Below are 13,238 nucleotides of genomic sequence, written 5' to 3'. Positions count from 1 at the left end.
TACAACAGAACCAATACAAATACTCAACTGTAACAAAACAGAACCAACAACGAATACAGCAACAAAAGCAAACCTTCATATGATTTAAGCAGCATAAAAGCACAGCTATGTTATCACAATGCATTAAACTTTAAGGCAAGTGGCCAAACAAAAGGGTGCAGGAATGTTCCATAAGGCACAGTCATTTAAAATCAAAGATAAGGCATATATTCATTTGCTCTTTTCCTTCCTCGGAAAAATTCTTTCGACATGAGTATGAAAAGTAATATGTGCAACAGCACACATGGAACAACAGATGAGAAAGTTAATCTACACTGAACCCTCAACCTAATCTAGTTAATTTTATTCTTACTGTACAACTTAGAATACATGCAGCCCCTCTTGTGTAGTATACATTTCACCAAATACATACCAAGGTTAGTGTTTTGTACCTATCTATGTCTGTGCATTAGAAATAAAACTGTGCACATAGGGCCTCAACTCCAACCCTCAATCTCCCCGTAGGCAATTTTAAAATCATTACTTTGGAACAATTATAATGGAATTATAAATTGCATACCATGCCATTTGCCCTTGTAAACCGTCCCAAATGAGCCCGACCCTACTCTGGTAGAGAGCATAACTTCACTGGCTTCTATTTCCCAATAATAACTTGAATCTCTCTGTCCACGAGGTCTCTGAAAAGAAAGTTAATATTTACAGTCAGCATCACTTTAAGAAATTCATATTAAAATTTGTATCAAGTATGTTATTAGGATCATCAATCTAAATCTGTACAGCATGGATATTTACAATGCAGACTTATAGATGTTAACAAGAAAGATGTGTAAAAAAATAGTAAACTATTATTTGTATACACTTTGTGATACAGAGCCAGAGAAAAGTCATGGGTATAATTCCAAAAATATTTGACTCCTCAACTGATGGCTAGAATTCTATTGCACATTAAATATGAATTTTAAGAATCTCTACTGTTAACAGATGAAGTCTCATAATCTGAGCAGGAAATGCTTAGCAGAAGGTATTATTAATTATACTACCACAATGTTTGAAAGCATGCCTTCCTCTTTCTCAAGAGTATCATGCAAACAGCAGATGCTTGGTTGTGATCCTAAGCATATATAAGCTAAGTTCTACCAAATACACTCCCTCCATTTGTGTGCTTAAAGTCAGTGGGCCAATTTACCAATATTACTATTTTGTTTGTGCTAATGTAAATCTGATGTTCTCTTGGCTTCTTTCAAAAGTTCACACATATGGCAACAATATGATACAATCCAGACTGAATAAGAAAATTACCCCTTCAACTTTCCATTCAGTATAAATACCTAACCAGTCCAAACTTTGAAAACTGATGTTCACATCTATAATTTATTTAAAACATTTTAATGCCACATTTCCACCCTATTCAGGGTCCTCAAGACAGGAAACATTAAAACAAATTATTAACACATTAAAACATTTCAGACATTAGGCAGCACATATATATATATATAATAATTATCAGGCACTAGTTCAGTTTCCATAACCTCCCTAGGATCTGCTAGAAGCCCAAGACAGAGCTGAGTGTCATCTGCATATTGATGGCCACTCACTCAGGCCAGTCTCCAGATGGTCTCTCCCAGCAGCTTCACAGAGATGTTTAAAAGTATGAAGGACAAAAATAGAACCTTGCGCAATCCTGAATCCAGAGGCCATCAATACCACACTCTAAAATCCACCTTCTGAGTTGGACTGAAACTACTACTAAATGATGCCTCCCAGTCCCAATCTCAAAAGGCAGACCAGAGGACACCATGCTCATAAAATCACAGAGTTGGAAGAGACCTCCAGGGTCATCCAGTCCAACCCCCTGCACAATGCAGGAACTCAAAACTACCTGCCCACCCAATATCATGCCCATGTGATCCCCCCCCACCAAAAATCCCCAGAGTCCAGCCTGGCCTGGAGAAAACCAACCTACCATCCATGATAACCTACCTACCATGATAAATAATATCAAAGGCTGCTGAGGTTCAGGAAAAGTTATATATTTCCCCTGTCCATTTCTGGATACAGGTCATCCACCAGAGAGACCAAGGTCATTTAAGTCCCTCAAACAGGTGCAATAACAGACTGGAAAGGAACCCAACAATCCACTTTATTCAGGAATTCCTGAAGTTGCCCCATGGCCACTTATTCAGTCACCTTGTTTAAGAATAGTACATTTGAGAGTGAGAAGGAGTTACTCAACCTCCTGAATCCAGAGCAGGCTTTTTAGGATTGGACATATCCCTGCCTGCTTCAAGGCAAGGGTGACTACTCCACTCTTAGGTAGGCATCTGTTCTCTTCCAGACCCAATCCACTAACCCTCACCTCTGCCCCTTCACAGATTTAAGCAGCTAGGAGGGACAAGGGTTGTACAAGCATGTGATAGATCTCAAGCTTTCATGATTCCTGTCTACATCTTCTGACTGGACAAGCCGAAAGGTATCTGTGACAGGCCTTTTTTAACAAATGAGGCGCCCACACAGACACTTATGATTTGGGGGGGGGGGGGGGGGAGTTTGTTTACAACTGTAAGCCTTCATCTCAGTTACAAGATGTTATAAGAGCAGCAAGTGTGAGGTACATTTTGTGGTGAGTAAGAAGAACATGGAGATCACTGATGTAGGAGTTGTAATTTCTTTCTTTTCAGGCTGTTTTTGAAAAAACAGATTAGAATCCATACCAAAATAAAATAAGATGAAGAATGCCTGTACATAACCAGAGATAACCAAGCATTCACTCAATATACTAACAAAGCACTATTATCCTCCATCACAGAATAGAGAAAAGACCGCGAATCCTTCAATTTTTAGATAATCTTATATGTAAATTATACATTTTTAAATGTTGGGGTTTTAATATATTGTAAATGTAACTGCTGAAAGCTACCATGTAGTACCTGCGGAAGGGAAGCAGATACATTTGAGAAATAAGTCTCCAAACTTTCAAAGTAGAAATCTGGCTGAGACACATAAATTTAAGCTAGTCATGGCTTCAGAGTGTGGTACAAACTTTCTTAAATGTTTTTAGGTACAAACTAGGACTAGGTTGGATACTTTCACAAGCACAGTATTTTATCTACACCAGCCTGCCCTTTTCCAAGGGTCAGACTATTATATATAAGGTCTGTTAATCAGAGACAGGACTAAAAAGTGGGTACCCCATTCTCTTCCAGAGGTACCACTAAACTATCCTGTGACATTTCAAATTGTCTGCTCTTCTGCTGAGGCAGACCCAAAACATGACTGCACTCTCCGGAGGAAGACCTGAACTGCTCCTGTATTTCTCTAAAATTTCATCCCATTTTTGAAAGGTCCCACAGTGTCATGAACCTCCACAACAACAAGATAATACTATGAGGATGCAGTAGTGACAGAGAAATAGTTTTTATTCTCCGCAAACACTATTTAACAAATAAGATACTCACAATTTTTTTTTCTTGTGTGTTAGATCCTGTAACTCTCTCTCTTTGGACTGGAACTGGCATTTTAGGCTGAGACCATCCTGTGGGACTTGTATTGTTGGGACTTCCAGATATAGCTGAGGGTGATGCTTCACATAATTTGTAATTTAAAAAGGAAAAGAAATTTATTAATTTGATACCACATGCTGAGGGAAATCCAGATTTTTGTATACAAGGAGTCCTAAGTCGTATTTCTGACATCTGCAGTTACAAGAGCCTCAGATACCATGTAGGGAAAGGCCTACCAGAAGCTTTGCAGAGCTGCTGCCAGTCAAAATAAGCTACAGGGGCCATGATTCACTGTAAAGCAACTTTGTGCAGCCATAAAGCTCAATATTAATTTTGGAGGTTTGCAGAATATCTCAGTTATCTTTGTGATGCAATACTCACCTGATTCACTGTGACTACGAATAGCATCCTGAAACAGAAAGAAATACCAATACTTCAGCAAAATTTATGTGCTCACTAGAAAAGAGATCAGGAAAATTTATCAGTAATGAGAAACTGACTCAGCGGCTTTGATTCACATAACCACAACAACATTCTTTTACAGAAGGTGTTGGCTACTGTAAATACAATTCCTAATGTTTGTTTCATTAAGAAGTCATCCAATCAGTTCCTGCCATTTTTATGAGGGCACCACATTCCCAATGACAGCACTACTAGCTACTACATTTGTGTGTATATTTGCTTTGTGCAAAATGGGTCCAGTGTAGCCTACCACGTACAACAAATGCTTTTCCATTTAGGAAAATTACTGTGTTCAGAACATTGCAGAGAACTGGACATGTACCAATGTCACATTAGTGTAAACCCTGGGACTCCACAGTACCACATCTGCAACTGAGCTCGTTTCTCTTCCTCTCACGCCATGCCACACATGCTTCCCTGTGTTAACATGCACATCTTTGACGTAAGATATATTGATATTGTTCCCTGTCTGTCTAATGTGAACAGTTTGAATCATCAACAGAAAGGCAAGCACTGAAACAATTCACAAGACAAAAGCTACATCAAAAGAGGCCCAGAAAATGGCCAGAAGCTGCCAGGGTACCACATAAGGACGGCTCTTAATTCTTTGGAGGAAAAATGGGATAGAGAGGTTATGCATAAACAAAATTTGTAAGATATATGAATTAATAATTTTAAAAGTATTTGGCAGGACAGAATATAAAAATTGAATATTTAATAAGTTAAAAATTATACATTTTTTCATTCTGATGGATTTTTGAAAAAGGCCAATTGGGTATAGTTGCCAGGATGTAGCAAACAAACAAAGAACACCTTCTGAAATATACAGGGCATAGGGAAGGCAGCAGTTTCCAAGATGCATAGCAATGTGGTTAGGTGCTGATTTACCCTTCTGCTTACATTCCCTTGAACCATGCCAACTCCAATAAGGCATTGTCTCTCAGTCTGGGGGTCCTAACCCAAACATGGGGAACACAAAGCCTGTGAAAGTAGGTCTCAGGCTCTTGAAGTTTTAAAAAATTGTGAATTCTCCCCCCCCCCCAAGTGGGTCTGCCTACCAAGCAAATTTGAAAGTGTGGGTTACAATACATAAAAGGTTAGGGACCACTCAAAAAGTTACTCTTATTTTGGGGGTAGAATTTCTTGGAGGGGGGTTGCCCTGCAAAGTATGGAGTATTCTTGGAACCTCACAAATACATTTATATCTGCACTTTTTGCAGCAATGCATTGATGTGCTGTGGCTTGCATGTGGCCCAACAGGTTGTCTGTCACTACTTTAAAGGTTGTCTGTCACTACTTTAAAGCAACCTGAACACTTACTGGATGCCTATATAATTCAGACCCCAAATTTCCAAGAAAATACACACTGCAGTTCAAGAGTTTTCCATTATAAATTGAACTTAGAACAAAGGACTTTATTTCCAGTGGGCAACTGTTTGCAAAGCTACCTCTGAGGTATCTCCTATAATGACAAGTTTTATTTTCTAAAATCTTACTTTATATAAAACTTAATTGTTAGTCTGGCTTTCTGCAGGGCTTCTTGGTACGAACATACTATAATTCACTATTCCCAAGGGAGAATATACAGTAACATTTCTCTATATATTTTTGGATAATTAAATATTTAACCAACATACCCACATAGTATGAACATACTTATACAACTACATTCCTGAGGGCAGAACTGACATGGAAAGGCTTACTCCAAAAGGTATACTTTTGCTCTGTGCTGCTGACTCATTTGCAACTGAAATGCTATTTGAAATTACCAACTTCAATTTTAGAATTAATACCAAACAAACATGCCGCACCATTTCTAAATGCATCGGTTAATCCACACTGTTTGGATAAGTATGTGTGTGCGTGTGGTTGTGTGTTTAGAAATCCTGTCAACTGCAAGAAAGCAAAGGCATCCAGACAATACCTACTCTTCCCCTTAAACAGAATCGTCTGCACCAGGACCTGGGAGAAGCATTCAGGCTGTTATTCTAATTCAAAGCAATGAGAAATAGGAAAAGAACAGAGGGAGTAGTAAAAAAATAGTTTCCATCTGCTAAATGAAAGTTGTACAGAAGAGAACTTGAAAGATCAGTAACATTAACAATGTGCATGCTACTTTATCAACAGGACTTTTAAATCTGATGCAAGAATGCTCAATAACAACAGTCAAAGTTAGGCTGGCAGACATTTCTGTTCAACAAAAACCACCAACCGTGCAATATTCTCCAAAGGAACACTTGTTAAATTATGTGTGTGTTCCCCCCCCCCAGTAAATCTGGAAAATGTTCCAGTTCTGCTATAAAGCTTACCTGCATCTAAAACAGACCCATGAAAGAAGATCTTTGTGGGAACAGATGTGAAATCCTAACTATTACAAGGCAAATTTTTAAAAAACCACCTCTGGTGACACCTGAATTAATCCACTAATCTATAAAATTCTGTAAGATTAAAAAGGCATTTATAGGCAATAATGCCTGTCCTAGCACTCCAGGCAATGGGATCACTATTCTGAAGTAAGAGAAAATCCTTACTGTACACAGGAGCCTGAATGGTAAGGAAAACAACTATTCCTTCTCCTGTCTCTTCAAACTCAACATACAACTCCAGGGAAGATTTATCAGCCTGGTTAGGGAAATCACATGTCAAGGTTTCCTCCATTTATAAACCTTGCCATTCCAAGACATCAGTGTGTACACAAAACCATTCAGAATGCCGACCACAAACACTTATCCCATGAGAAGAGTTAAGAAAGCAATGCTGAGGAAAAAAACACTGAGAAGCTGAATCATTTTACAGTAGTCACAATTCTTACAGACAAGGCTATCTCTTTTCTCAGCTTAAAAGAAATAAACTGAATGCTGTAACAAAATTTATATCTATAAAAGAAGACCTGTACATGAGATTATGTTTATTTTGCATAATTTGGATTTTCATCATAAAGGGCAAAGAACTATGCTAAGCACCTTATTTCCCCTGCCAGCAAAAAATCAAGCTCATTTCTTCACCCTTCCCCACACAGCTCACCATTTCAAGCATATATTCACAATCTTAAAAGACTAGACACTTAATATGCCCTAAAACATTTCCTGGTTGATGATGCAACTGCAAAATCACAAGGTCTACACAGCCCTGATGAACTAAGTGTTCCCTGGCCATAAAACTTCCATTTCAATGTGAGTGTATGTGGGAAGACATGACACTGGCATTACAAAAAAAATCATTCAAGAAAAAGAAATACAGGATTGCTGGAATGAAGGAAAGACCTTGCGAGCAAAATCTTAACAGTCATGGAAAGTTTTTTTTTTCAGTCTATGTGATGTTCTGTTTAAGGAACATTCCATTGTGCAGCATACAACCCTGCAATTATCAGTATTTTGACTTCACTACTGATGGCACTGAATTACAGAGTTAGAATATCTAGAAACAACCTGATGAGGTCTTCATGAATAGAACGAAGTATGAGCCTAGCTCACTACAGGGTTGGCTAGGTCTAAAGTCAGCCTTGCTGAGGCAGCTGAAGTTGAGGCCTCATTGTGACACTTTTTGACCATTGGCATTGCTATAAGGGCATTTCAAATGTAAGGTTCTATGAGAACATGTTGCTCCAATAGATCCTGATCAAGGCCATATTAACACATCTTCAATGGAATCTTGTGCCTGGTTGAATGCTGTGACAGCAGCAAAATGTTAATTGTAGACCACCAGCAGGTAAGTGTTGGGAAAAGGAAAAAGAACATCAAAAGGGAAAGAGGTCTATGGTCCCCAACATATGTCAGATGGCATTCATGGCCTGAGCTCAGAAAATGGCCAAGCAAAGTCAGTTTGGGCCTGAATTGAAGCAAGCCCATATTAATCTGTCTGAGGAGAGCTGGCAGGATTTGACTCATCTCTGCTTCTAAAATCTATTAAAGCAGAAGACTCTCTTCTGACAAATACATTTAAACTCTGAATAATCAAGTCTGTCACTTCAGAAAAGCTCCCAATACCTTCAAAGATAAAACATGGGTTACCTACTGTATTGCCATATAGCCCCTATAAATAAAATTACCACATACTAGTAACAGAAAGCTACTGCTGAATCCCTTGATACAAAAGAATGTTGCACTATGGGTATCTCCTTCTCCTCAAAATATTATTCATTGTAGCCATCTGTTCTCAACAAGGAAGAGCCAGTGTGCCGAGTGTATAGAACAGGCTTTCTCAACCAGGGTCTTATTAAACCTTGGGGATTCTTAATGGTCCTGGAGGGGTTTCCCAAAGGGGGGTGTTAATTGTGTGTGTGTGTGTGTATTTATTTATTTATATTTAAAGGTGTGATATATTTATTGGGTGATATGACCATATATGGTCATTTGGACCCCCTCCCCCTTCCCAAAATGCCCAATGATGGGTTTGGAGGGGATGGGAAGGGTTGGGGTCCCAGATGGATGTGTATACAGCTATGCTTCCCAACTATATTCTGCATGATCGCTCCAATTCTGAGGTTTCTCAAAGCCTGAAGAATATTTTCAGGGGTTTCTCAACAGTAAAAAAGTTGCGAAAGGCTGGCATAAAGTGCTGGATTAGGATCTAAATTCAAATCTCAACTCTGTCATGGAAATTTGATAGAATGACCTTGAATCAGTCACACACATTAAACCTAAGCTGCCTCACAGGATTGCTTTGAGGATAAAAAAAGAGAAAAGCAGAACAATGTACTCTACGCTGGGTCCCACCCATCAGAGAGAAAGGTGGGGCATAAATGAAGTAAGCAAAAATAAACAAATGGAGGCATCATTTTTAACAAGCAAACTTGTTCAGCTCTGTATAAGTCACACATTTCTGTGCAAATACTGTAAGCAGGCTAGTGCAGATCATGGCAAGTGAAACAGTAAGCTGTCATTACGCTTTGTTAAATACCCAGACACAGACATAGAATTACCTCAATTATCCGATTGTCTACAGGCATGGTAGTGCTGACCATATGGACGTTGGGGGTCGATGTAGATCTCTGTCTTTGAGAGAGGGAACTTTCAGGAGAAGGATTTGATGTGTTGAATGTGAAGGCATGAGGTGTGGAATATCTGTGCTGAGAGCTAAAGGAGAGAAGATAGAAGTCACAGTTCATTTCTGCCTCTATATATTTATGTTACAATCCAGCAAACTACATAGAGATGAGCCTACTAAGAGTAACAATTTAATAAACAATGTCTTCCTTCAGAAAGAATCAGTATATAAACAAATATTCCTGCAACATAAAATTATTATACTGCTTAGGGCTCACATGAAACTACTTTGAGGAATAAAGCTGAGTCCTTAAGTCACAGAGGAATTATCACTCCAGGTGCATCTCTGAACTGTACAATTTTCTATTCATCAACAATAGTTTTGAGTACAATGCACTAAATGTACTTTCAAATGTTCCCAACTACACTGCTTAAAAGGCCTAGTGGTATCTTGACATTTAATTTTAATTAATACCCCATGTCATTCTCACTTAGAATCAAGTCTTGCTTCAGTTATTATATAACAGGCAAGTTCTTTTTCTCCTGCATAGCACTGTTAACAACACTGAAACATAAGGACAAAAATATATTCCCCAAAGAGAAATCTAAAGATCAACCAATAAAAATTGCATTGCCCTATTTTGGCCAAAATTGAGGAAGTACATAATTTGTTCGAACTTCACCACAACAATAGCCAGGGAATGGGTGGGGAGCGTGAATAAGAACAAAAAAGTAAAGTATTGCTAACACTAAACAGTAATATTGAATACATTATAAACATTACACACAAATAATTACAAATAATTACAATCTGTTGGGCAGATCAGCAAGAGCAGCACAGAGCACACATGGACCTTGTGGCTGCTCTTCCTCCTCAGGCCAAGCACTGGGAAGTGGCACAAAGGAGGAGCAGGAGGAGGAGTAGGGGGGGTGCAGAAGACCCTCTGACTGGCCCTCAGTTGGGTACTGCCATCACCCGATTGGGAGCAAGTCCCCCAGTGAGGGCCAATCAGAGTGGCATGTTGTCAGAAGGACCATGTACTTTACATAGTATGATTAATGTTTTTATTAGTGACAGAATAAAATAAAAATACAACTTACTTTACAGGTATCCGGGACACAGACTCCCGCATTTGGCGTGTTGTTAAGGGAGGTAGAGTAGGGACACCACTATCGCCAACATTTGAATGTGGAAACAATCTGAAATAAAAAACATTGTTGCTGAGCAAATACAAAGTGAAGTTTTACTACATCCAAATGCAGCCTTAATTTTATGTTTTAACCAATGCAATCCAAATGACTTAATTTTTGTACCAGATAAGTAAAAGTTAATCATATCACAGAATGGCTTGATTCTATACTCTGTTTTGGACTATAACCTCTAGATGGGATTGCTCTTAAGCATCCCTGAAAAAGAGCAAAGTGTATAAGACCATCTTCACACAATGCCACATTCAAAAAGTGTATTAATCTGAAATGCTACACTATACTGAATTCAAGTACACAAGGAAAATTAAACACAGTCACATAACAGGCTAAGAATGTAAGAACAGTAACCATGCAACACCCACCTCTCCCCAACACTACATAAAAGTGATGCCAATGACAAAAACTAAGTATACAAAATCACACATAAAACTTGGAGCAACAGACACATAGGAACACATGAAACAGCTTTATACAGTATCAAACTACTGGTCCATCAAGGCCACAGCCCCCCCTCCCCCGTGAGCAGCAAGTTGCTAATTTATTTCTCAAAGGAGGGGATGTGGCTCAGTAGGAGAGTGTCTGGGATGAGGAAGGACCCAGCATCAGTCTTCAGCATCTCTAGTTAAAAAGAACAGGCAGTATGTGATGTAAAAGTCCTCTGGCTGAGACCTTGGAGAACTGCTGCTGGTCAGAGTAGAGGATACTAACATTGATGGACCAACGGTCTGATCCATTATAAGGCCATCTTCATGTGTATTCACTTTTCAGCAGTAGAACATAACAGGTTGTTTTTTACTATTTATCCTCATTTTGGAGGCCAAGGGAGGGGGGCACTGAAATTGAGTCATACCTCACAGTACACACTGTTTGCTCATTACATTTCCAGTTTCAGGAAATGTTAAGTTGTCAGTGGTTAGTGTTTTGGGGTATAACTAATTAGTCCCTTCTGACAGTTCTTTTCCCCTTTAATTTTTTAACAAGTTTTCTGTGTACCCAGGCAGTTACTGAGGATGTAGAACCTCCCTGACTTGTCTTCTGGTCACCCTATGTTACTGGCCTTACTAACAAACCTGGGTTAGATTAAAAATGGCTGATGCACTGATGTACTGCAAGGTAGGGATAAGGCGGGTTAAGCTCACTTCACCTGCATACTGTGTTTTCAGTTAAAACTGAACATTTAACTACTGTTTTCAGGGAAAGTTTCTGCATTTTTTACAGTGGACTCCTGGGGATCAATCACCAGCTTGATGCTTACTGCTGTATACCAACCAAGGTCACTGAGGGCCTCACTTTTGGAATGGTAGAGGCCTGGGAGATCTGTTCATCCACAGCCCTTACATGCTTATTTTCAGCAACAATGCCAACATTCTGGAACACCCTACCAGATATGGCACAGAAAGCTCCCACACTTTCTATTCCAAAAAATGTACAGTGGAGTAGTCTGGTGCGCCTTTGGTGGCAGTAGTGAATGCCTCTGGTATGCAGCTGGTGGTGATCTCAGTTGGGGTTGCAAGTTCTTAACTTTTAACTTGATTTTTGTGTTTCAGCTAAGTTTTTAGCTGCATACGTTTATACTTTCCAAGCTGCCTTCAACATTGTGGAGAGAAGGGACATGTATTTCAAATAAGCAGACACTTAAAAGCCCACATAACAATGACAAGACAGTATAAATTGGATAGCAACTAAGGCTGCTCAGTTTGCTCTCTTTTTACACTACTCCAGTTTTTACATATTACAGGAGTACAATTTACTTTACACTGTATCAGACGACTAGCGTCATCCTTTAGTTAAGAAGCTCTTACAGGAGTTGCCGGATATTACTCCAGTCCACACACATAGTTGGAACTTTAGTACTGCAGTGTTCATGGAATTTATAGCCACACGTCTGACATCGGAATCCATTTAGTAAGAACTTCTGGCAGATGTCACAGAACGCAAGCTTCAGAAACGTCTTCCGTGCCTAGAAAACAAGTTTTACAGCTTATTGCAATCTCAGTGCCAATTCTGTGTAGAATTGCTTCAAGTTCCATCTGTGTGACAGAAGTAAAATGAGATTAAACTTTGGTAAACATTTGCTTCAAGTTGTATGGTAGCTCCTTACATTTGCAAGAGAATTCACATTGTACGATTTAAACTATCTACCTTTGACAAATTAGGATGTTTGCAATGCTGAAATTGTAGTATGCTTTCATCAGGCAAACTTATGAACATCTATCATTCAATTTTATAAATGAGTACAAGCCCAGTAATGCATTGTTTTTAAAATGTGGTTTAAATCACTTATATGTTCAACTACACGGACATTTGATTTAAACATCAAAACATACCAGCAAAATTTGACATTTGTAGCAGAGTAAGTTTCAGTAGCTGCAATGAAACATGAAGATGCATTCCAGCAGTCTGTTTTCTAACAGATCAGTGTGTTAAATTTATAACCTGTACACTACAGACAGAATAGTTTCAAATCCCTTGCCAAAAGCCAATGTGTATGTGAAATCCTAATCTCAGACTGAAATAAACAAATATAACTACATTCTTCTACTCCTCCCCACCCAAAAAAAATTATTTCATTCTCTGCTGTTTTCTACTCTTGCCCATCCTGGTCTTAGGTTCCAGGATGTCAAAATTTAGACTAAATTCCTTAGGATCAGAGACTCAGATCTACTTAATTTAATCTGGAGAGAACTATGATCACACATGGGAGGGCCTGTGGTTTAGTAGCAGAGCATCTGTTTGGCATGCAGAAAGTCCCAGGTTCAGTCTTCAACAACTTCCATTAAAAAGATCTGCTGCAAACCTAACAAGGTAATTTACCTTCTTTGGCTTCTCTAGAGACTATAAGCACTTTATTTCCCATGCAAAAGTAATAAAGTTCAAATGAAACTGCCATGTTCTTTGCCAATGGGTGAGGCTACTATCCTGTCTTCCCTTTTACTGTTGCCACCACAACCACAGTAAAATGCAACCCCTCTCTCTTTTGTGGGTCACCCAATGCCAATATCACAGGGGTATATCACTGCAGTATGCCATGTCTCCAACAGAGGGGGTGAGGACCAGTGCAGTGTCTCTCCGATTAAACAAT

The 13,238-nt window shown here is 39.0% G+C and overlaps 1 protein-coding gene across 5 annotated transcripts in view; it reads right to left on the bottom strand.

Moving 5' to 3' along the window:
* RAF1 (Raf-1 proto-oncogene, serine/threonine kinase) overlaps positions 1 to 13,238 on the bottom strand; it is a 114,343-nt gene that overhangs the window by 14,340 nt on the left and 86,765 nt on the right. For 4 of the 5 annotated variants that reach the window (XM_077325651.1, XM_077325649.1, XM_077325650.1 and 1 more), the window contains exons 5-11: positions 11,959 to 12,116; positions 10,049 to 10,147; positions 8,884 to 9,037; positions 5,891 to 5,950; positions 3,882 to 3,909; positions 3,456 to 3,580; positions 560 to 677 (exon numbers count right to left, since the gene is read on the bottom strand). In XM_077325651.1, the coding sequence (XP_077181766.1) occupies positions 560 to 677; positions 3,456 to 3,580; positions 3,882 to 3,909; positions 5,891 to 5,950; positions 8,884 to 9,037; positions 10,049 to 10,147; positions 11,959 to 12,116 (742 nt within the window). The remainder of the gene's footprint in view (positions 1 to 559; positions 678 to 3,455; positions 3,581 to 3,881; positions 3,910 to 5,890; positions 5,951 to 8,883; positions 9,038 to 10,048; positions 10,148 to 11,958; positions 12,117 to 13,238) is intronic. The other variant, XM_077325653.1, reaches the window with a different exon arrangement.

This window comes from Paroedura picta, chromosome 3 (assembly GCF_049243985.1).
Source record: "Paroedura picta isolate Pp20150507F chromosome 3, Ppicta_v3.0, whole genome shotgun sequence".
Lineage (NCBI taxonomy): Eukaryota > Metazoa > Chordata > Lepidosauria > Squamata > Gekkonidae > Paroedura > Paroedura picta.
Note: the sequence above shows the minus strand (reverse complement) of the source record. Positions and strands in the feature narration are given on the sequence as shown.